Source organism: Perna viridis, chromosome 4, assembly GCF_037379345.1.
Source record: "Perna viridis isolate PV_CMFRI_1.1 ecotype Kerala chromosome 4, ASM3737934v1, whole genome shotgun sequence".
In the NCBI taxonomy this organism is placed as follows: domain Eukaryota; kingdom Metazoa; phylum Mollusca; class Bivalvia; order Mytilida; family Mytilidae; genus Perna; species Perna viridis.
Window position 1 is genome coordinate 52,720,231 of NC_142448.1, and position 26,593 is coordinate 52,746,823.

General features: G+C 35.2%; 1 protein-coding gene and 1 pseudogene across 1 annotated transcript in view; both read right to left on the reverse strand.

The window, feature by feature from the left end:
• Window positions 1-6,528: 6,528 nt before the first annotated feature.
• On the reverse strand, window positions 6,529-9,679 carry LOC148620518 (uncharacterized; annotated as a pseudogene).
• Window positions 9,680-23,735: 14,056 nt separating this feature from the next.
• The window catches only part of LOC148620519 (methylthioribulose-1-phosphate dehydratase-like), a 51,634-nt gene continuing 48,776 nt past the window's right edge, over window positions 23,736-26,593 (reverse strand). The window contains exons 7-8 of the mRNA XM_088581439.1: window positions 25,142-25,248; window positions 23,736-24,706 (exon numbers count right to left, since the gene is read on the reverse strand). Coding sequence (XP_088437565.1) covers window positions 24,604-24,706; window positions 25,142-25,248 — 210 coding nt within the window. The 3' untranslated portion in view covers window positions 23,736-24,603. The remainder of the gene's footprint in view (window positions 24,707-25,141; window positions 25,249-26,593) is intronic.

Genomic DNA, 26,593 nt, shown 5'->3' on the forward strand with positions numbered 1-26,593 from the left:
ACAGTCCTACTACAACACTTGTTACTCCCGTAGTGGTATTAATTCAATGTGGATCCTGAACAATTCGAAAGATCTTTTGGAGACAATCAGTTCAAGACTATTATCTGAATATAATAGCATTAAAACCTATGATTTTTCAACACTGTATACTTCTATTCCCCATACTCAGTTAAAATCCCGACTTTTTCCAAAAAAGATGGTACACCCAGATACAAATATATAGTTCTTGGTAGAGATTCCTCATACTTTGTAAGAAATAATTCCAAATCATCTTCCAAATATACAGAGGAAGATGTTTACAAAATGCTGGAATTTTTAATCGACAACATATTTGTCCAGTGTGGTGGACGTCTTTTTCAACAAACGGTCGGCATTCCAATGGGAACAAATTGTGCCCCTTTACTAGCTGACCTATTCCTTCACTCTTATGAGGCTGACTTTATAGCTCATCTGATCAGAAAGAAAGAATATTGTTTAGCTAGATCCTTCAATCTCAGTTTCCGCTATATAGATGACGTGTTATCTTTAAACAATCTCGGGGATTTGATACATCGCATCTACCCAAAAGAACTTGAGATAAAGGATACTACAGACACTGTGAAGTCAGCCTCATATCTTGACCTACACTTAGTAATCGATGGTAAAGGAAAACTATTGACCAAACTTTACGACAAACGTGATGACTTTTCATTCAGAATTGTCAACTTTCCTTTCATACGTGGCAACATCCCTTCGGCTCCTGCGTATGGAGTGTTCATATCACAACTCATACGTTATGCCAGAGCTTGCCGAAACTACGCAGACTTTTTGTATCTCGCTAGAACTCTAAGAAATAGGCTTCTGGAACAGGGTTATGTTGCTACAAGATTGAAGTCAATACTACAGAAGTTTTATGGTCGTCATCATGAACTCATGGATCGTTATGGTGTATCCATCTGCAACATAAAAACTGATTTATTCAACGGGTCATAGTTTTCCTTTCCTCGTTTGTCTACCCCGGACTTGACTTTTTATGAGCAACTCGGCAGGTGTTTCTAGAAAAGCAGAGGACGCTTACCCTACCGGTGCACCTGGTCCATGCTTCCGGTTTATTAAGGCTTGTTTAGCTCATCTGGCAAAGAGAACCATGTGGACAATTGTCATGGTTTGACGTCCGTCGTTGTTGTTGTCCGTTGACGTTAAAACGTTTTCCCATCTGGAACAACTGGATCAATTGGAACAAAGCTTGGTCTAAATGTTTGTTTGGTTATCCTGTCCATAACTTGTAAGATTTTTTATCTGTGGACAAATATGACCGCTGATACTAGAAATAGATTACAGTTTTTCGAGTATGTTATCCAAAACAGTAATAGATGAAAGAAAAATTAGATTTATAAGACTATTCATTTCAATGAGAGCTTATTTCTCTGAATGTTTTTATCAAGCGACCTTTTTTTATAGTTATTGCCACTTTAAAGATATTATTATTTTGTATTCGTTTTTTTTTTGTTATTGACAGTAAAAAAGACGATTGCATTACCACAAAGAATACATAGTATTATATCATTCTAAATTTCAGAAAAATCAAGCCATTTTTTGCAATTATTGCCCCTGGAATAACCTAGGATAAAGGATATGACCGGCCTCGTATCTTTACTTATACCTTGATACCGCATGGCTAGATTATACTACACACGCGTTTCGTTTTCCTTGTATATGTGGCAACACCCCTTCAGCACCTCCGCATTTATTTTTTTTGTATCACAACCAGTGCGTTATGCCAGAGCTTGCCGAAACTACGTGGATCTTTTTCTAACAATAATGCTTCTGGAACGGGGTTCTGTTGTCATAAGATTAAAGTCATAATTTAAAAGATTCATGGCCGTCAGTATGAACTCGTGGATCGTAACTGTGTATTCTGGCCATGATATTTCATGAAAATCCCGGCGTGTTTCTAAGAAATCAGATGACGCTTACCCAACCGGTGTACCTAGTCATACTCTCAATATTTTATTGGTGTGGTAGCGCTAATTTTTGGGGTGATCTTCCAAATAAACCCTGTTAGGGTTCAATCAATTTATTGATTAAGTTGGCATTGTAACAAAAATGAACATTTCAATATATAAACATCTAGCATGTAACGGGTATAACATTATTGCCGACATTATTGATTGGAGGAAAGCTCAGATGAACGACAGTATCATCAGCCGTTGGATCCATACCATAATCAACGAAGAATCACCGACGAGAGAAGATTCACTATTTAAGCGTCAGTATAAGAAAATGAAAATCATCGACAATATACTATATAGAGAGGTAACCAACAACGATGAGGTCAAGAAAAAACTGGTATTATCTGCAGAACTTATCACTCCCACGTTACAAGCACTCAATAACGATATGGGACATCCCGGCAAAGACAAGACTTCATCCCTTTGCGAGAATGTTTTTACTGGTCTGGTATGCATAAAGATGTCGTAGAATGGGTTTCCAGTTGCCAGAGATGCATACGCCATAAGACGGTTACGAATCAGAGAGCTCCACTTTGCAGTATTGAGACCACGAATCCGATGCAAATAGTATGTCTTGATTTCCTAACTCTTGAACCTTCTAAAGGTGGTGAACAACATTTACTCGTCATAACAGACCATTTCACTAGGTTCTCACAGGCAGTACCGACGAAAAATCAGACAGTCACAACAACAGCAGAAGCTTTCTACCAGAATTTCATCGTCAGATATGGTATACCAGAACGAATTCACTCTGAACCAGAAACTAGTACCATACCATCGACTCCTGTGGATTAGGATGGGGACGCTCATACCGAAGTCGATCCGGATGAACAAGATAATAACGGAAGGCCTTCAGTTGAAGAGGACGATGAAACTCAGGAGTAGTGCTGAATGGTTTCAGAAAGCACAGCTCTTAACATCATTGGCCAATACAAAATTATTTCAGAATGTCAAAGTCGAAACAGCAAAGACCATTCTAAATGTGATTCGATCCCCTACCACCAAGAAATGACGAGGTAGTCATTTCGCGGCCTGGGAGTATATGATAGTGTGTTTTATTTTGTTATTGTGTGTTATTAGTTTGCTTTATATATTTATGTAATAATTGTAATGTTTTCATTATGTATTCTACTTTTAGCGGCTTATATCGTTAGTAACACAGGGTAGTTAACCATAGAATTTTGGACATGGATTATATAGGTGACGAGCACGTGCAGGTCCGGGTGTTAAAAGAATAGGCCTGCAGCAGCGCTAAGCTTGCCGTAAAAGGCGACTAAATAGTGATCAGAAACCTAGCCGGGGGCTAGACGCTCTGCCCAAAGAGCAACTGGGATGTGTGCCAATGGTGGTGGAATGGGTTACCCCTGACATGTTATATGCTGGGGTTATCAGGCTATAATATAGAGAACCTGACCGCAAACCATAGTGGTGCACCGTGTTGGGAAAGATGTCACGTTCCTCTCACGTTAAAAAACCCTGCTGTGGTATTCGATAGGAGTAGGAACCTTTGCGCTCCGACACAGGAGGCTAAATTTCCCGACCCTGCCCATTTCTCCCTTTTTCTAGTGGCAATCAAAATTTGTCGTTCCTATTATCCTTGTGTCCCAACCTCTTTTTTCATTTCATCGTCATTCCATGTTCATTTTGTCATCCTTTTCATGTTCATCGTCTGAATATAGCTGGAATATTGCTGCTCGGACGTTAAACCCCAACAAACAAACAAATATAGGTGACGACGACGTACGACGCTGTTGGATTTCCATAGTTTTGATTTTGACTTTTTTCCGAGTACTTCGGGTATCTCCGTCTCTTGGTTGAGTTGGTCGCACTGTCTAGCCTTTCTGATTGGATGTTACTTTTTGGCGGTTTATTCTCCTCATGCAATATAATTTTGGGTACTTGTTCTTATGTTGTCGAAGAGTTCACAGCGAAACCTTTAATTGCATTGTTTTTGACATCACCATTTTTCTAGATAGTATCGAGTCAGGTTCGTTACTTACTTGCATGTACATATATATAGCAAACCAGTTCCGTGAGATTTGCATACATGTAAATATATAGAGTGTTGAGCGAAGCGCTTAATTTTATCAATAATGATTAAATGTAAAGTTTATAACTGGTTCATTTTCACGGCAATTCAAGCCGATACTTTTACTCTCCTAAAATACTATATCATGGGTCAACTCTTATTGACAGGTATTTCATGGTCAGGTGACTCCATTATTCAACTTATGATTTTTATGATGTAGGAGCACTTACAAGATTATGTGAGGTAAATGCTATTTAATTTTCTTGGTATAGTTTTGTTGTGTAATTTACTCCTTACGGAAAATGCAAGCAAATATAGCTTCACGCATCTGTATGTTTTATTCAACTAGAAATCTGGTATTTACTTTAGATTTTTCCACGATAAGTTTTCAATAGCGTCGATTTATGACGAATCATTAAAGTAGGAATTTATTTCATTTGCTCTTTTGAAATGAACGCATATTTCGTTTCTTTTGCATTTTTTGCAATTCTTAGTTAAGATTAACTTAACTGAGTATCACGCTTAATGTTATACCAGTTACATGCTAGATGTTATATATTGAAAGAGTAATCAAGGGAACCAAGGTTATAGCGGTAATCAAAAGAATGTAATCCAGGGACAAAGACCAGACATGGAAAACAGACATACACAACAAAGAACATAAACTAACTAAAATCATATATACAAAGTAACAAAACTAAATGAGCAACTCGGACTCCACTAAAAACTGGGAGCATGGACCAGGTGCACCGGTAGGGTAAGCGTCCTCTGCTTTTCTAGAAACACCTGCCGAGTTGCTCATAAAAAGTCAAGTCCGGGGTAGACAAACGAGGAAAGGAAAACTATGACCCGTCGAATAAATCAGTTTTCATGGTGCTGATGGATACACCATAACGATCCATGAGTTCATGATGACGACCATAAAACTTCTGTAGTGATGACTTCAATCTTGTAGCAACATAACACTGTTCCAGAAGCCTATTTGTTAGAATTCTGGCGCGATACAAAAAGTCTTCGTAGTTTCGGCAAGCTTTGGCATAACGTATGAGTTGTGATATGAACACTCCATACGCAGGAGCCGAAGGGATGTTGCCACAGATGAAAGGAACGTTGACAATTCTGAATGAAAAGTCATCACGTTTGTCGTAAAGTTTGGTCAATAGTTTTCCTTTACCATCGATTTCTAAGTGTAGGTCAAGATATGAGGCTGACTTCACAGTGTCTGTAGTATCCTTTATCTCAAGTTCTTTTGGGTAGATGCGATGTATCAAATATCCGAAATTAGGATTGTTTAAAGATAATACGTCATCTATATAGCGGAAACTGAGATTGAAGGATCTAGCCAAACGATATTCTTTCTTTCTGATCAAATCAGCTATAAAGTCAGTCTCATAAGAGTGAAGGAATAGGTCAGCTAGTAAAGGAGCATAATTTGTTCCCATTGGAATGCCGACCGTTTGTTGAAAAAGACGTCCACCACACTGGACAAATATGTTGTCGATTAAAAATTCCAGCATTTCGTAAACATCTTCCTCTGTATGTTTGGAAGATGATTTGGAATCATTTCTTACAAAGTATGAGGAATTTCTACCAAGAACTATATATTTGTATCTAGGTGTACCATTGTTTTTGGAAAAACAACGATGTATAATGTTTTCAAGTCGGGATTTGTACTGAGTATGGGGAATAGAAGTATACAGTGTTGAAAAATCATAGGTTTTAATGCTATTATATTCAGATAATAGTCTTGAACTGATTCTCTCCAAAAGATCTTTCGAATATTTCAGGATCCACATTGAATTAATACCACTGCGGGAGTAACAAGTGTTGTAGTAGGACTGTAGACCCTCTTTGACAGTAGAAGTTAAAAGTTTTGAAAGAGGTTTTGAAATGTTCATTTTTGTTACAGTGCCTTTTTATTCTGGAACTTAATAAAAAAATTGATTACGTTCCAGTAACTATGGAAATCCAACAGCGTCGTACGTCGTCGTCACCTATATTGTCCATGTACAAAAGTATATGGTTAACTACCATGTGTTACTAACGATATAAGCCGCTAAAATTAGAATACATAATGAAAACATTACAAATATTACATAAATATATATATAGCAAACTAATAACACACAATAACAAAATAAAACACACTATCACATTGGTATCCGTGTTATTTCTATTGTGTTTCTATATGTGTATTATTTTGATTATTTTTCTTTATTATGTTTTAAGTTGTGTGGGTCTATTTTCTTTGTCTAGTCGTCATCCCTGGATTACGTTCTATTTTATAAATATTCGAATCCTAGTGTCGTTGATTTCCCTTAGGACAAACCATGGAAAGATTTTACTTTTCTATCAGCAGAGGAAATCATTCACCTATGCTATCGGCGCACTCTGAGGTTAAGGTGGTTTATGTCCTACATAAAACATACATAATTTGTTCACTATAACACTTGAAGTTTTCTCTCTAAAAAGGTAAATCAAGCGTGAAATTCAATTGTATACTTTTTATTATTTTGAGCAAACAACGCAGTTTACCATTAGGTCGTCCTTATAGGGGGGACAAGACTAGGCCCCACATTTTGCGCCCGTGTAATGCAGAAGTCGACCATTCTTGTTATCCTGACCCCCAGGAACATATTAAACATTCTTGTCAAGACACATGTACGAAGATGCACTGTACCCAAAGTAATCAGAAGCATCGAAGCCGTCATATTCCTTTTTCCAACCAGCATAACAAGTTTCTCTGCCAGGTATCATGATAGAAGCAAGTGTGTTCAGACTTTTGCAGACGGCACATGGTACATCTTCGTTTACTTCGTCTGATCAGGATCAGACGGTAAACAAAGCATATTCGCCGGTCCACCTTTCGAATTTGTTTCGGAATAATGTTGACCTGTGGCAAAACCTGCAATTCGAGATGTACAACTAAAAAGAATATTTATTTATTACAGCTACCCTGTAATCTTTAGTTCACATACTGTTCTTTAATATGTTTTCTGATGTGTTGTGATTATCCTTGTTTTCAAGAACGCCAACTTGGACAAAGAATGAACTTAAACGCACTGTATTTCGAAACAGACATAATACAGTTGTGTATTTGTAACGGTGTTCAAACATTAATCTGTAGATCAAACCTTTGTGTTTGTAGTAGCAAAAATTGACAGTCGAAATTTTTGTGACGCATTTTATTTCTGTAATTCCATGTAAAGAAAAGTGGAAGTCCAACACAAAAGGTGGTATCGTTCAGCAATCAAAATCTTGTACAATGTTTGCACTAATCTATCTATTTAAATAAACATGCCAAATTTGAAATTAATCCATTCATTGGAAGTCGAGATAATTGTCACGAAAATCAGGATGGTCGGAGTGTTTCGAACAAACCACCAATTTGAGAAGTGCAGTGAGGTGAGGTGAAAGTTCATTTTCCGCTTTAGATAACAATCCGTCATAATTAAAACAAAACTAGACTGATAAAGATAAATCAATGCCCATGTGTCATCAACAAATGTAGTTTTAAACCACATCAATGGATAGATTCGAAATATTTTAAGGAAATATTACCATGATAAATAAGCTCTGTATTTGTACCAGAGCATAGGGTTCTTCCCCAGCGTATGTACATTGAACCAGCACCTATATAACATATAAAAGGATAGTATATTACCGCTAATTGAAGTGCTTTTTAGTGGAGTCCGAGTTGCTCATTTACTTTTGTCACTTTGTATGTATGATTTTAGTTACTTTATGTTCTTTGTTCTGTATGTCTGTTTTCCATGTCTAGTCTTTGTCTCTGCATTACATTCTTTTGATTACCGCTATAACCTTGGTTCCCTTGATTACTTTTTAACAAAAGCAAATGAGCAGCTCGAACTCGGACCAGGTGCACCAGTAGGGTAACCGTTCTCTGCTTTTCTAGAAACACCCACCGAGTTTAAGCTTAACATTTACGAACATGCTATTTAAGGCATGCATATTTCAAGGAAATAATTGAGTTTTGTTTCTTTGAAAACAAAGAAGCACAGTGTTGGCAATTTTATTTGTAAATATATATTCGATTCTATTTTTCATTTTTTAATTCTTAGCAATATACAATAAAATTCTACATTAGGTAGTTGAAGTTTCAAGTTATTTTTCCATCTGAGATAGGAAGAAAGAAGACTTCAGCGTACAGGCTAAGGTGAGCAAGTAAAAGTATCAACTTTATAATCGAGAATGAGAATGATGAATTAATTATGATAAAACAACAGTTGTGAAATCTGAAAAAACTACCTTTTAAATTTAGTTAATTGTCATAGCTTTTAATATAGGTTCTCTGGCGTGTAGCTGAGTCCATCTCTAAAATACAGTCAAAGAGTAAGCAAGAGAACCAAGGTTATAACGGTAATCAATTTTAGTTAATTGTTATAGCTTTTATATTGTTACAAGATTGAAGTCATCACTACAGAAGTTTTATGGTCGTCATCATGAACTCGTGGATCGTTATGGTGTATCCATCTGCACCAATAAAATTGATTTATTCATTGGGTCATAGTTTTCCTTTCCTCGTTTGTATACCCCGAACTTAACTTTTTAAGAATAACTCTGCGGGTGTTTCCCGAAAATCACAGGACGCTTACCCTACCGGTGTATCTGGTCCACGCTCCCAGTTTTAGTGGAGTCCGAGCTGCTCATTTACTTTTGTTACTTTGTATGCCTGATTTTAGTTATTTTATGTTATTTGTTGTGTATCTCTGTTTTCCATGTCTGGTCTTTGTCCCTGGATTACATTCTTTTGATTACCGCTATAATATTGGTTCCCTTGATTACTCTTTACAACAAACGTGATGACGTTTCATTCAGAATTGTCAACTTTCCTCTCATCTGTGGCAACATCCCTTTAAACCTGCCTTATGGAGTGTTCATATCACAACGCATACGTTATGCCAGAGCTTGCCAAAACTACGCAGACGTTTTGTAAATAGGCTTCTGGAACACGGCTATGTTGCTACAAGATTCAAGTCATCACTACAGGAGTTTAATGGTCGTCATCATGAACTCATGGATCGTTATGGTGTAACCATCTGTACCATGAAAACTGATTTATTCCACGGGTCATTTCCTTTCCTCGTTTGTCTACCCAGGACTTTATGAGCAACTCGGCGGGTGTTTCTAGAAAATCAGAGGACGCTTACCCTACCGGTGCATCGGTACATGCTCGCAGTTTTTAGTGGAGTCCGAGTTGCTCATTCCCTTCTGTTACTTTGTATGTATAATTTTAGTTAATTTATGTCCTTTGTTGTGTACTTCTGTTTTCCATATCTGGTCTTGTCCCTTCCACCAAACACCACTCTGGTCACTATGGACGTGACATCTCACTATACCAACATTCCTCACTCTGATGGTATCGAGGCTTGTAGAGAAGTATGGGACTCTCGGGAGGTCAACTTCCACCTACTGACTGCCTAGTCACTTTGCTCACAATGGTTTTAAAAAAGAACAATTTTACTTTTAATGGAGACCATTACTTACAAACAAATGGCACAGCTATGGAAACCAAAATGGCTCCGTCTTATGCCAACATTTTCATGGGAAAATTTGAAAAAGAACTACTTGAATCCTCTATATAAAAACTCTGTCCTGGTATAGGTTTACTGACGCCGTGGATATGAAGTGGACACATGACGAAGAAGAACTAAACAATTTTATCGCTCGTGCCAACAATCAACATCTTTCAATTAAGTTCACTCACGACACATCTGCTACTAACATCTCATTCCTCGATAACTCCAGCACCTTATCGGGGGGAGAGCTTTTCACGGACCTATACTCCAAACCAACTGATACACATCAATATCTTATGCCTAAGAGCTGTCATCCATCTCACTTGACTAAAAGTATACCATTTAGTCAAGCTCTGAGGCTAAGATGCATTTGTTCAAATGACGAATCCTTAAAAAACGTCTAGGTCAACTGAAGAAAAATTTAAGAAGAAGGGGATATAGAGACAAGACCATCAAAGAAGGGTTCCAAAAAATTCTCAATATCCCAAGGAGTAGTCTGTTACAGTACAAGGCAAAGAAAAAATGTAAAAGAACCCCTTGTGTTCTAACATACCACTCCTGCCTTAAAAACAGCCACAATACAATTCGTGAGCACTGGGCCTCTGTCGAGAGAAACTCATCATTATCCAAAGTCTTTCCCGAACCACCTTATGATTGCTTTCCGACAGCCTGACATTTTGCGTAGTCTAATTGTGAGGGCTGAAATATTTAAGCCCAACTTGACTCCAGGCGCGAGTCGCTCCTGTGAAGACAAAAGGTGTAAATGTTGCAACCAAATTCACCACTCGTCATCATTCACCAGCACAGTCACGGGGAAATGCTGCAACATATTTTGCAACTTGCACTGCAAGAGTGCTAATGTAATATATTTGCTCCATTGTCCCATCTGTGGCCTTCAATATGTTGGTGAATCTAAACAGCCTTTTCACAAGCGCTTGAACGGACACAGGAGCGACCTACAAAAAGGCCTTTACTCCCAGTGAGTCAACACTTCAGATTACCTAACCACTGCCTCGATGATTACAACAAAATGAAAATCTTCATCGTGGAACAAAATACGGTTTGGAGCGATCCGCAGAGAGTGAAGCGGGAGGGATTTTGGATAACAGAACTCTGTGTTTTACACCCACACGGAATTAACAAAAAACATTAAGTTCTTCCTATTTTGTATAGTTTCTTATAACAGTGTTTGTAAATAATTTTAGTTTTATAGTTCAGTATTCAAGATCAACACACAACGTGTGTCTATAGCACAATGTTCAAAATTTGTCAACTGTCGTTAAATGTTATACGTCACAGGTATTCATCTGATTAGGGAGTGAGTTGTGTTCATAGACAATTTACTTTCATACACACTCTAGGCACTGAAGAAGGTCATTTGTTGAATGAAAATTTTGCTCATTATATATTTTATTATAGTGTATTAACATCTTTATCGGTATCGTTGTACAGTCCTTTAGACTTATATATATATGTGCAGCAGGTCAAACTTTTTACAGAGCAGGTAGAGGAGATACGGCAAACATGCTCTGTCTGCCTTCAGATCCTGAATTATCTAATATGACGACACAATATAGCGACAGTCATCTATATGGAACGGAGTACCAAGAATACATTCTGAAAAGCGATGCACCAGCAGAAGACGTACCATGTGCCTTATGCACAAGTATAAATACCGTCGCTTCAATTATGATTCCGAGTAGGAAAACGTGTTACACTGGATGGAAAAGGGAATATGGTGGATATATTGCGGGTTGCCAAGTCCTTCAATTTCGGTTTCCCGTATATAGTTGATGCATTATCTCTGAATAATGATAATTCCGATGATTACCTACATCTAATCGACCCAAATGAACTTAATTTTAACGAAGTAAAGACAATTGATACACTTTCTTCTACCTGATATCTAGATTTTGATTTATACACAAATGATATAGGGCGTTTAAAAATCGGAACTTGTTTAGGCAGACTGTCGACATTCTCGTTCAAACAGATCGGGTAAATATTTGCTATCATATCGGGGTTCGTGTCCATGGTCTTTCTTGTCGTGTGTTATCATTGGACCAGGAGGAGTGTAGCTTTAACTGGTACCAGTAAAGTAGGAGTAGGCTTGAGTCATTACTAAATAGGCAGTCTAACTTTTCTTGTCTTACTTCATCCTGTTCACGCAATTTCCTTTCTCGGTGGCCGTATCTTCAACCTAAAGTTTGTGTTTTTCGATGCCAAATGAATCTTTTGATAATACAATTTATTTAAATTAATTTAGCAAAAGTTAATACATTTTTGAAAGTATTTATTCTGGAAATATTCATAGTTGACGGAACTTGAGTAAAAATTAGATAACAAATACGTTTAACGTCACCATATTTTAGGCATACTGTCGACGTTCTCGTTCAAAACCCACCACCACCCCATCGACCCCCATTCTTCATATGTATACAACCATTCTGCTACTTTTTTGTTGATTTTTCGAACGGATAGCCATCGTCATCCTACCAGTGCAGCTCAAAAGATATTTCAGAAAGGTGAAGAGGAAAAATGAATCTATAGATTAACATTTAGATATTCGTTGCTCGAGCCATGGAGCTGGGGATCATGGTTTTCACTTCTATAATGTGAAAGGTTGAATTCAGACCGTTGAAGTAAATGATGTGTTTCATTTATATATGGACGTTTAATATTCTCAATGTTTATCGGCATATATACATGTACATTTGTTTGCATTTTATCCCAATCATAATAAAATTGTCACAGTTTTTTGTTGTTTTTTTTTTTGCGGCCGGGATATGACAAGATGCTATATAGGACATTCGGGATCCCTTAATTGTACGAAAGCTTATATTTTGGGGGTTTATCTTCTGTGTTACTGCAGGGATAGGTATTGACTGATGTGTAAAATGGTGGTCTTCTTTGTTACCAGAGAGACCGGTTTCTGAATTGTTACCAATTCGGAATCTTTGAACTTCTTAGACAACAACGGAGATTTCGGGTAAATATTTGCTATCATATCGGGGTTCGTCTTCCAAGGTCTCTCTTGCCGTGTGTTATCATTGGACCAGTAATATTTTCACGTTTACAGCTAACAGTAAAACAGGGCTATGCTTGAGCCATTATTAAATAGGCGGTCTAACTTCTGTCACCTTGTCATATTTTATTCATGCAATTACTGTTCACTGTGACTGTATCTTCAACTTAAAATTTGTGTTTTTCGATGCCAAATGAAACTTTAGATAATGATGTCACTATACTAGTAGTTCATATTGGTTAATGAGATAAACTTACTTTTCAAATTGAACTAAAAATTGAAATGTAAAAAAGCAGTAGTTATGGGTTTTATTATTTTTTTTTCATTTAGATTATGCAGCAAGTCAAATTTATAGATGAGCAAGTACCAAGGAAGGTCCACCCTTCTGATCCTGAATTATCTTATATCTCGACACAATATAAGACATCTTTATGGAACAGAGTACGAAGAAGATATGGCGAAAAGCGATGCGTAAGCTGAAGGTGTACATGTACTACGTGTCATATGAAGGTGTATTAAATACTTTCACTTAGATAATGATTCCGGGTTGCAAGACGTGCTATGCCAATCAGAACTCCTCAGAGTTTCTGTTCCACAAAAGAAAAACCTCGGAGGACCCAGGTGGAAGGATCTGTCCGGAATTTGACCGATCCGATTCTAAAAGTATAGTTAAACTGTTTGAATTTTTACCATTACTCTTTTTCGTACCTCCTTGCCTCGCACTAAAATTCTTGAAAGAGTTGTTGTTTTTTTTATTTCTAGTTATGTCCGACTAATTTTGTGTGCCACCTGGGTGATATAACTACTTTGATAGTCGTTTTTCATATTTGCGGAATGCAAGCAATTGTAGCAAGTTTAACAAAGGGACGTATCCCTCCAACACCCCGTTGGTTGGCCGTCTTGTTGTGGGAAAGGGAATTAGTAAACACTTAAACTATTTTCACTTCGGTAAGTACCTGAATGATATAAGAGAGTAATCAAGGGTATCAAAGTTATAGCGGTAATCAAAAGAAAATGTAATACAGGGACAAAGACCAGACATGGAAAACAGACATACAAAACAAAAAACATAAATTAACTAAAATCATGCATACAAAGTAACAAAAGCAAATGAGAAACTCGCACTCCACTAAAAACTAAGAGCATGGACCAGGTGCACCGGTAGGGTAAGCATCCTCGGCTTTTCTAGAAACACCCACCGAGTTGCTATAAAACTTCAGTAGTGATTACTTCAATCTTGTAGCAGCGTAACCCTGTTCCAGAAGCCTATTTGTTAGAATTCTAGCGCGATACAAAAAGTCTGTGTAGTTTCGGAAGCTCTGGCATAACGTATGAGCTGTGATATGAACACTCAATACGCAGGTGTTGAAGGGATGTTGCCACAGATGAAAAGAAAAATTAATAATTTTGAATGAAAAGTCATCACGTTTGTCGTAAAGTTTGGTCAATAGTTTTCCTTTACCATCGATTATTGAGTGTAGGTCAAGATATGAGGCTGACCTCACAGTGTCTGTTGTACCCTTTATCTCAAGTTCTTTTGGGTAGATGCGATGTATCAAATCCCCGAAATTAGGATTGTTTAAAGATAATACGTCATCTATATAGCAGAAACTGAGATTAAAGGATCTAGCTAAACGTTATTCCTTCTTTCGGATCAAATCAGCTATAAAGTCAGCCTCATAAGATTGAAGGAATAGGTCAGCAAATAGAGGAGCACAAATAGTTCCCATTGGAATGCAGACCGTTTGTTGAAAAATGATGTCGATTAAAAATTCCAGCATTTTGTAAACATCTTCTTCTGTATATTTGGAAGATGATTTGGAATTATTTTTTTACAAAGTATGAGGAATCTCTACCCAGAAGTATATATATTTGTATCTAGGTGTACCATTCTTTTGGAAAAACAACGATGTGTAATGTTTTAAGTCAGGATTTTAACTGAGTATGGGGAATTGAAGTATACAGTGTTGAAAAATCATAGGTTTCAATGCTATTATATTCTGATACATGTAATAGTCTTGAACTGATTGTCTCCAGAAGAAATAAAATAAAATTAATTATTTGGATGTATCCAAGTACATACCGCGGATATAATAAATTGAATTTGAAGTATACTGCAGTCCGTTGCTCCAATTTAACAGTAAATCAGTCTGTCGGATGGCAAATTTATAGAAAGTTACTCCCCTTATATCAGAATCTTTAAAAACGGAACCAAAGTCGGAAATATGAAAAAGGACTATTCGCGTATAACTACAGTTCCGGAAATTTTTTTCAAGAAGAAATTCCCCTTTCTACATCCGCAGAAAAAGGGAACATGGCGGATATATTGCATCATATATTACTATGGTTACAGTGCTTCATCTGTATATATATATATGTATTGACAATGTCATTAAATACGTTGAAGGGGTCAAGGTACAATTAATGGCAGACATTTATATTTTATAAGTACCAAATGTGGATCATCCTTTAAAAATGTATTAGTCGACTTGTTTCAACATACATTCGGTATTCCAATAAGAAAAAAATATTCCCTTACTTGTATACAACCAATACGTTTCTCTGAATTCTAGATCTAGTAGACTTTGTTCGAAAGCTACAATATTAAAGATAGAATGCAATTAGTAACTGCATGATTATGTAATTCTTGTAATTGCATCTATCTAAAATAAATTGAGATAAAGGACACTGTAGACACTTTGAAGTAGATTTTGCATACTAAACTATTAAAGTAAAGGAAAATACACCAGACAGTAACAAAACCTGATGACTTGTATTAGGATTACTACGACAAAATGCTCATAGATTAGCTGATGGATATATACAAAGAGGATTCCGGGTGCCCATTCGACTTTTTACTTTCAGTTGGCATTTGCTACTTGTTGGCTCGTTTTGTGTCTCTGTGTATTTTGTATTTATTGTCTTGGGTGTGTGTTTATGTTTGTGTGTGTTGATCTGTTCAATATGTCTTTGTGATTCGTGTTTAGTTATTTTATTGTTTTTTTCCTGTTTGTTTACTACAATGATTGAAACAAAATTTTGTGCAGAAAAGAGAACTGAATGTGATTAACTCAAGTTAAATTTGCATGAAATTCGTGTGTGTGTGTGTGTGTGTGTGTGTGTGTGTGTGTGTGTGTGTGTGTGTGTGTGTGTGTGTGTGTGTGTGTGTGTGTGTGTGTGTGTGTGTGTGTGTGTGTGTGTGTGTGTGTGTGTGTGTGTGTGTGTGTGTGTGATCTCGTTTTACTTTTCTTCAGTTTTTATACGTAATATTATCTTAATGTGATCGCTTCATTGTGTATGAAGATCGTCTCAGTCAGCTTCCTGTTTTCACGCTCAGGTCATGTTCTTGGATTTTTATGTCTCTGAATTCTACGGCACAAACCAATTTTATACTGAAAAAGAGGGGGCTGAGGTTATTTTGAAAAAAAAATTTCAGAATCTGAGCAAAATAAAAACAAATCAAAACCATGGACAGAAAAAAAATATGATTAAATATAAAAAAAAAATATATGCCCAATTCTTAATAATGTAAATTCTTAAACTCTAGCTAGCTTCTGCTGAAAAAATATTTTCGTACGTCCGCGAAAAAATATTCTGACTCAACATCAAATCCGAACCCCTGCCCTCTCGAGAAGAAAATGGTCTGTGTGTAATACAATTCGCCGACGCGTCTGTTTTGTTTTTTTTTTCTTTCGTTTCTTTTGTTTTTTTAGTCGATATCTTGAAAATCATGTGCACTACTTTGCTTGTGCAGTGTCTATACTCGACTTGCGGACCAACATTTTGTCAACATTTATCTCCCTTTGGAGCAGGTGTCCATTCGGAACACGTAAGGTTTTCCATCTGATATCGACGATACTTTAGAAAATCTCGAAAGTCAACAGGGAATTTCTCGTTCTACTGACCCTGCCATAAATCTTCTTTACTCGGGATACAAATGAAAATCATCCTTATGTAACTTACCAACAAAATGAAACACCCTGTAAATTTTAGAAACGCCATTGTGTTTGTCTGCTGGGGATTCCATTTTCATTCGAGTTACCTCTTTTATCTGCATCCGAATCCAAACATCGATTAGAGAGACTTCGAAATTACACCTGCGCCTACGGGAGGTAACTCTGAAAAGCATGAGAAAATATTGCTGCATCCCGAGCTCCGCAAGTAGGGAATAATCAGTTGGGTTTACACTGTATCTCTATAATGGAAATTATAATAGCCTAACAGCGTTAAAATAAATGGAGTTAAAGCTGTTAACTTACTTACTAGTTTGAAGTTGAGATTTTACAAGTTACGTGGAATATATATCGAATATTGAATGTTTGCTTCCTTAAAGGAACAAAGATAGTAGGTCTATCGGCCTGTTTCCATTAATTAATAATTTAATGGTAAAAGATAAATAATTCAGTTTTACCTTACAATCATGAAGTGGGGGTCAATTGAGTTCTAATTACATGTGACTATGAATTTCTATGATTTTCAAAATATAAAAGATGTGAAATCCTTCCTTTAATTTCACATGCTAATATATCGATGATGTATTATCCATTAACTCTTCTTTTGCTTAAAGATTACCTTAAATATATCCAACAGATCTTAAGATAATGGGGACTACAGAAACATTCAACATCTTTAGGAACCTACATTTAGACTACATTCTCAGTACTAAGTAAGTTTTATGATAAGAGAGACGAATTTAATTTTAAAATTGTAAATTTTCCTTACCTGTCATGCAAGATACCTTCATCTCCTGTATATGGTGTTGATTCGTTATGCTTGAGCAAGTACTATAAATACTTTGAAAGCCATAAATATCTGCGTAACAGATTCCTGTATCAGGGGTATGAGGAAATGCGTCTCAAACGGTTTCTTATAGTAGAATGCTGTATTTTCTGCTTATGACTTATAATAATATAAGATTTTTTGGCCTGATATGTTTGCCTTTATCGCTAAATACAGAAATGGTACATGTTTAAACATGTTATTTTAATACATGTAACATAATTTTCTAGAATTTGTAAACAGACAAAATTAATTAAACTGTTTATTTGACTGGTGAATGATTCATTGTTTTCTAAATTGTTCTAGATCTTTTTTAGTATTTCTTGATTTTTTTATGTTGTTTTTTATATAAATACTGGCCTTCTGAAAAAAAATTAATCTAATTGACTGATGAAGGACTGAATGCTGTTTTTTGAGTACATTCATTCATTAACACTGGACTTCTGAGAACACCTTTGCAACTTGGATTAAGTGCTTAAAATTTAATTTACATTGGATCCTACGTTGGACTTAAATTAAATTAACTTTGGGGCTCTTGCTATATAACAGAATTCAAAAGTGGACATCAAAAGTTGGACGGAGTAGCAAACTTTCCAGACTGTATATTGATAAATATCTTTTGTAATTATAATTACTGTAAATTGTAACACACTACTTATTTAGTTTAATTAAACTTATTGAAATTGTAATCTGTCTCTTGTTAGCTGAATCTTTCTATGAGGTTATTTCTGACCTTGACGTTTTTGTTGAAACACTTACCAAATTGTTTTTCACATATCAGTGCTTGGTTGAAAAATACTCAATTCCTTCTGAAAATGGTTAGTTATTATTTTTTGTAAATTATTATTTGTACTGATGTGACCACTGATTTACCAATTATGACAATATAGCATGCAAATGCCATTTATTGGAAGAGGGATGTTTGGCGCGCTGTAAAACCTAAATTTAACCCACACTTCGTTTGAAATGGAAAAGAGTGAAACATGAAATGAAAAGGATTAAAAACAACCATACATACATACATTATCAAAACCAGCATGCAAGAGAAATTTTGCATCTTTTATTTCAATTAGAAGTCCGTATAACAAGTTTGCACTATTTTACGACTGGTTTCATCTGACTGTTTAATCACGTGGTGACAGTCGAACAGTCGCCGACCATCCCATGCGCATTAATTTCTCACGTGACCTTAGGAGAAAAATTATCTCACTGGCTCCCTGCAGTTCAATATCATAAGCGACTATAGGATCGCTAAATATATATATATATTTGAGAGAAACTTGTGGAACAAAAATATTACCGGGTTGTCAGGTTAAGGAAAAAGTTATTTTTTTTTGTAAAGATGTGTAACAGTTACTACACAAAAGCATCCCCTATTGTAGACATCATTCTTTCTTCATAAATCCTGCACGAGTCGCGAAAAAGCTTTATCTTAAGTTTTTTTTCCTACACCTGCGGCCATCGCCAATTAGTACCTCGCGTTCTTATGCAGGAAGGTAACATTACTTCTGCGAAAATATAATGTTAAATTATTGGAATATGATGCAGCATATATGAATATAACAGGTTTTGTTTGATAATATACCATTTAAGTAATTCTAGCCCCGTGCAGGTTCGGTGTCGAAAGAATATGCCTGCAGCAGCGCTAAGCTTGTCGTAAAAGGCGACTAAATAGTGCTCAGAAACCTAACCGGGGGCTAGGCGCTTTGCCCACACAGCAACTGAGTTGTGTGCCCCAGGTGGTGGAATGGGGTACCCCTGGTGTGTTACATGCTGGGGTTGGCAGGCTATAATACGGAAAACCTGATCGCAAACCATAGTGGTGCACCGTGTCGGGAAAGATGCCACGTTCTTCACACATTAAAGAACTCTGCTGTGGTATTTTTCCGGAGTAGGAACCATAGGGCTCTACCACAGGAGGTTAAATTGCCCGACCCTACCCACCTCTCCCTATTTCCAGTGGCAATCAAAATTTGTCGACCCCATTATCCTTGTATCCCATCCCATTTTTCATTTCATCATTATTTCATGTTCATTTTATCATCCATTTCATGTTCATCGCCTGAATATAGCTGAAATATTGCTGCTCGGGCGTTAAACCCCAACAAACAAACAAACTTCTGTAAAAATGTCTACTTTACTAGATAGTAGTGTTATTTGATACTTTTGAACAAATGTGCCATTTCTTTTTTTTTCAAATACCATTTCAGAGAACATCAACTTAAAATCATACGCAATAAGGTGAAGTACATGCATTATTTCAGCAATTCTATATTTTAAATCAGATTTCTTTTATAAAATATTGTAATTATGGAAAACTTTTTAAATTATCAATGTACTGTAATTGTAGTCTCTTTTGCACTGAGATACCTTATTATATATATAGACAAGAAACTGAAATTTAACTTTTTGCTAATGCTTTGTCCTGTTTACAACATGATTAAAGTCATGTTACTAACTTAAGAAGGTAAGAAGGTTTGAACAACATTAAAAATATATATATTGTATATCATACAAATGTACCAACGAACATGCTGCACACAGCTCTTTATTACATATTGTTACTTGTAAACAGTTTCAAAATCATTGTAACAAGCTCAGTTTCCATAATTATACACCTATTTTCATCTTAATACAAACACAAAACAATTAACAACACCCATTGAAAAAATGTGTAACATATCAGTTCTTGTCTTAGTTGGTAAATATTTTATTCACCAAAAGTCTTCAGTTTATGTTCATTTGGATTAGTTCACACCAATGCAGTTAATTAAAATGGGACTTGCTAATTTTTCTGACCTAGCATCGAGTATATGGAATCCAAAAGTACTGAAAGATACAAGTTGTTTGATTACCCTTTTGAGTCTCTCTCCTCGTTGGGATTCTGTTAGTATTATGACAGTTTTTTTTTAATTTTTTGCTCGGTAGAGTGTTTTATTTTGTTTCCGTGAGACTGTAGGGGAAAGCTCACGCCGTCACAATATGGACTGGTACCTGTTAATTCTAGGCAGCTGATAATCCTAGGCAACTAAAATAACAATACGTCAGTGTAGTTGGTACCATACCTTTTTTAAATTCATAAATGCATGTGAAATTCAATAGTAATTAGTTGAAAGAATTAATATTTAAACATAACAATTATTAAATTAAAAATAGCATAATTTATAGATATAAGATATAAATTCAATAATATTATATAGAAAAAATCAAGTATTTAAATTAACAAGTTATTCTCAAAATAAAATATCTTAATTCAAAATTAATAACAAAAATAATACTTTACCTAAAATAACAATACGTTAGTGTAGGTGGTACCAGACGCCCGAAACGGCCAACGTCGCCCATTATATAGGGGCTTGATGTTGAACCTGCCGTTCCGATTCGTCCAGTAAGACCAACCCACTGTTCATACATAATGAGCAGCACAAAAGAAAGAGGCATCCATAAACTATCAGAGTTCAATAAAAGAAAAGTTTCTTTAAATTTCACATATATCTAATCTTCGTTCGACACGTAAACATAAATATTTGCCAAAATACAAAACAGTTTACCCAATTAATTAGTTTTTAAATTCTGAAACAAGTAATTTTAAATCATCTTTATAAATCAATTCCCTTATGCAAACCTTAATTCTTTAAGTACAAAGATATCAATAAAACTATGGCACAGTTACGCTTAACTCGGTCACTGACTTATCTAGGTCGTAATTGTCGTCATTGTTCTTTTTTTTTTATCAAAATTGCACCATGCAACTTATCAATTCTGAATGAAGAGTGATTAGACCTATCTCTTAAGTTATCAAAACCTATTCCCAATTCTCAAAAGAAAAATGTATTAATTTAGCTGGAGATATCATTAATGCCATCATTTGAATTATCAAAGCACTTTAATCTGAATTTATTTCGAAAGAATGAGATTAATCAGGTAATGAAATTGCTCGATCTTGTCTTTCTGACCTAGTTAAAAATAATATTTTTTGTTAAATACACGAAAGCTAAATTTTGTATCACAATAATAACCCCCTTTTTAGTTAACAACTGTCGTCAGTTGTTTAATTAATGGAAAAAAGTTATCAATACAAATATTACACTGTCAGCATAAATTAATCAGTTAAAAAAATTTCCATAATGGATTTCAAGCAATAATGATACACAACTATTTTTATCTATATATTTTACATTTTTTTTTTTGTATTTTCATTCAATTTAAAACTTGTTCCTCTTGTAATATTCTTTTGTTATAATATTATATTATATTATTTGCCCTTTCTCTTTCAAGGCTATTTTGTCTTCTGTACTTTCTTGATTTTACATTTAACTCGAATAGTTAACTTGTAATAGCTAGGTTAAATTGGTCAGTAATCATTTTCATTTACAATAAACATATATGATGAAGGCTTAATTGATAATGAATTCCTCATAACAAGTGTTTCAAAGTTAACAATTGAATCAAATAGTTTAGCTTTCGTACAATATTGTTCAGATTTCTGGTAAAAGTGAACTATCTTTGTCCATTTGTCGTTTACGATTATTATTATTAATATTATTATCTATAATCGATCATCAATATTAATATTTCGAGGACCACTTGTCCTTTCTTCACTGACTTGAACGACATGGTATTAGGAAGAATTTGCGAATTTGACACTGACAAAAGCGTGCAACTCGCTTTCTCGTACATTATAAATGCATCATATTTCGGCAAAAATTCAATTCAATTCTTTATATTTTACACCAGGTTTTTCATTTCTATGAACAAATCAATATTGGACGAAAGAAATCATTATTAGGAATCGAAAACTTTATGAGCTAGGAAAATTAAATTATGAAGTTAACTGTTTGATTAACATCAAAACAATTTTTTAAAATATTGTTACCTTTCATATCGCACAACATACTTACAGCAGTAAATAATACATGTGGTATACATATTAATATGTTCTTTATCGTTAAAGACAGTTAGATATAATAGCCATGTTCTCAAGAAATTTCAAAGTCACAAGTTTCACTTCTGCTACGCCGTCGAAATGGAATGTCGGGCACAGATCCCACTAGTCTGGTTTATCGTAAGGTGTTGAGGTGAATTGCTGTTGTGGACGTTCATCAAGTGCTTCTGGTTTAGTCGAAAATTTGTCATCTGATGAAAAGTTTGAATAGGTGTTCTCAACCTTACAATCGACTTTTCAGGATGTCTTATAGAGTTGTTATTAACGCTGAATGGTATCCCCAAATGTGCGGCTAGTTTAGATCTCGGCATCTTAGGTGAGTCTAATTTTGGTAAAAACTGTGACAGATTTGGTAGTATGGAATCGTTAGTATCGTCAAATAAATTCACCACTTTTTACAGTCTTGTCCGTGGTCGCTTTCGTGCTTTTAGAGCGTAGGAAATAGTTGTTTCCGTTAGAGATCAGAAACCTTCTTCTTTTCGGACAAGGTTCATAATTAAGGTAAATTGTCCTACCTCAAAAATGTATACGTTTTGTCTGTTGACTGTTCATCCAGTTTTCAGTGAATTACCAGGAAACGATGATTCCAGATACGATATTTTTTTTAATTTTCGAAATTGAACCAAAACTTAAAAAAAAGCCGATTTTTTGGGGTATGGTCACTTTGTCCCCTTATAACATGAAAACCGTAAGCGACAGCTGAAATACGATTGAAAAATGCAGGCAGGGATTTTAATTAGGATCCACATGAGCAACTCGGCGGGTGTTTCTAGAAAAGCAGTGGAAGCTTACCCTACCGGTGCACCTGGTCCATGCTCCCAGTTATTAGTGGAGTCCGAGTTGCTCAATTACTTTTGTAACTTTGTATGTATAATTTTTGTTACTTTATGTTCTTTGTTGTGTTTGTCTGTTTTCCATGTCTGGTCTTTGTCCCTGGATTACATTCTTTTGATTTCCGCTAGAATCTTGGTTCCCTTGATTACTCCAATATTATTTTTTTTTCAAAATCGGATGTAAAATAAAGTCAATTTTTAACGCTGTTGCCTCTTTGCCCTCGTATAATCTAGATAGCCGTAAGAGACATATGAAATCTGATTGAATGACGATGGCTTCAGTTTTCATAAGGAATCCACAAAAAAAAAGATAAAAAGCGGACCAAAAACAGAAGTGTTGACTTTTTTTGCGTGGCCCCTTTTGCTCCAAAAACGGTAAAAGATAAGCCTGATCTGTAAAAAATTAAAACAGAATTTCAAAAGAAACATACTGACATATGAAGAAACCTACTGACATATGAAGAAAATCTGACTCAATGTGTGCTAAATATGTTTAAGGTATTTATTTTCAATAGTTTTAATGCTGTGTTCAGAAAAAAAATTAAGGTAGAATATCCTCAATTTTTGGGGTTAATCATATAGAAAGTGACGTATTAAATGGTAGCTAATCAATTCATGTTTATTAAAATAAAATAGACAGACATAGAGGTAAGCAGCACCATAATAAAGCCGGTGATTATACAAATCATGTTAGCAGAGTGAACACTTCATCATTGAAAATAATAAAACTTACAATAGCATAAATGAGCCTCCTTCATCGAGCATCGAATCGAGCATTACATGATTAACATATGTATCAATTATCATATGATTATCACATAATAATCGGATGCTTTTTTCACAAACATATGATAATCATACACGTGTATATTTATTTAGCAAACCAATGAATCCAGCAACATATATTTATCATATGTGGTATTTTTCCTATTAAAGCGTACATTTCTGCAATGTTCAGATAATATGCAATTACTATCCTTTATCTGATTATCCAATAACATAATTTTTGGCATCTCGAAATTTCTAAAAAAAATAATAATAATAATAATAATACAATGTACGAATTATGTTGTTTCATTTAGCATCAAATTTGTTAACATTTCATCAGGTACAAGCTTTAAGAAATCAAAATTAGTGCCTAAAATATGTAATACGTTAAACTACATGCCCATAGGTAATACTAACAACTAACAAGCCTTACAATACTTGTTAATAGTTAGGTTATATATTGTATCCATGACCCAGATAAAGCCATCTTAACCGAACACTCTATAAATTGGAAAATTGATACCGATTTTTTTATCAGGTTCTTTGCTCACTTAGAAAATGTGAAGACCTAATACTGGCAAATATTGACACACCAAAAAATTGCAGCTGTTCAACACAATTGTTAAAAAATATCATTGTAAAGTAGTGTTACATGGAGCTAGGACAGTTTGAAACATAGATTTAAACTATTTTTCATTTTCCCGCTTTTTGAACAACTTCCGGTGGCAATGTAGGATCAAGACCGTGGAGTTTCATCTGTAAAGCTATGTTGAAGAGGTAGTCAAAACTTTCTAACCTGAAAAATTGAGACTAAGATTTTTAAAGAGGCACGAGACTTAACATAACATAAAATTTTATGTGATTTGATTCTGAAAAACTGCTAAAACATTTTTTTTTTTCGAAGAAGGTACTGTGGAGAGAAAATCTACGATCAAGGTAACAATATCGTGCAAAAGAAAAAGAAAGAACGATGTCACAAATTATGTCTCACTATAATGCATCCAACGAAAAATGAGGTCATACCATACATAAAGCGTAAAAGGACAAATTTCATTGCAAATTGTAGTGTCTGGCAATTTGTGACATTGACCACAAGTTTGTATGTATGCATATCACAGATAATGACATAAGAATTATTATTTTATTATTTAACTATTACATTGTGATTAAAGAACGATACTACAAGTTTTAGGCAATTGTTTAAAATTTCTATAACATAAAACTGACTTACATTAGTTTAGTTTTCTCCCAAGTTGGACCGACGACGTACATTCCATGTCGCCGTATAATTACAGCTGAAGTTTCTGGGTAATCTTCTAAAGCTTTGGCAACATAGGGCTTGAATTATCAAGATGTAAATACATGTAGTCAATAAACCTTGTTGTAAATAGTAACATGATGTAAATACATGTCGTAATAAATAGTAACAGGATATAATTCAAACAATGTTTGGTTGTTCACCATCTACAGCCTGAGCGTAATTCAAATCTAATAAGCATAATTTATATCTCTTTCAAGTATTATGATTGGTTGTTCACATTCTTGGCAGTTGTTACAACAGTGTAAATTCCATGTACATACTGTAAACAAATATGGCTACCATCGCTTTGACAAAATAGAGCCGATTAAAGGCACGAAAACGGTGTAATCTGCCTTTTTTCATTCATTTTCGAAATCGTTTATAAAAAATAACAACTTTATAAAACATGGTTACACATGCCGCCATCAGTAATTTCAATTTCGGGTGTCAATTTCAATTCACTTCAGACAGTTTGAAATTGGAATTATAAGGAGTAAACACTGTTTTTTCCAGAATGTATAAATCGGACCATTCACTCACAAAACAAACTTCAGACTTGTAATTGTTTTGTGAGTAAATGGTCCGATTTTACACATCCATATATGAATTTTTACATATTCATCTATAACTTTGTAGTAAATAGAAACCTGGATAAATCTTGAACATTACTGAACCTATCATGTCTATTTGCGACCATGAAACAATCTGCAAATCCAAAACAACAAAACAATGTACAATTGTATGCCGACTTCAATGGAGTAGCAATGCTCAGCGTGGAAGCTTTTTCGTAGTATAGAACAGGGGGAGCGATTTATTTTCGCTGATTTCTATTGCAAGCATGTTTGAGTCTTGACTTCTTTAAATACATTGTAGCTACGGCACTGGCCTCGGTGTTGTCATTTGTTTTATACCTTCAAGACAAAGACCACAGCTTTCCTGGTCCAATCGTGATACGAACTTGGCCATGGAGGATGGAGTGGGGTTGACGGTTATAGGGCGATTAGCGCACTAAAACTTAACTCAATGTGTCAGGTCCAGTGTAAGACAATCTGCAAGTTTGTTTGATAAGTGATCTACTCCTGAAAGCAGTTAATATCCGTCAATTTTAGTCAAACAAAAATCGACTTTCCGTCTAGCTTGTCAGGTTTCATCAAACATATATTTTACTTACAGCGAGGTGTATTTCTTTTGGTTGACTTTCTACGATTGAAACAAGTTCATCAAACATGTATTTTACTTACAGCGAGGTCTATTTCTTCTGGCTGACCTTCTACGATTGGAACAGTAAGTTAATCAAACATGTATTTTACTTACTGCGAGTTCTATTTCCTCTGGCTGACCTTCTACGATTGAAACAAGTTCATCAAACATGTATTTTACTTA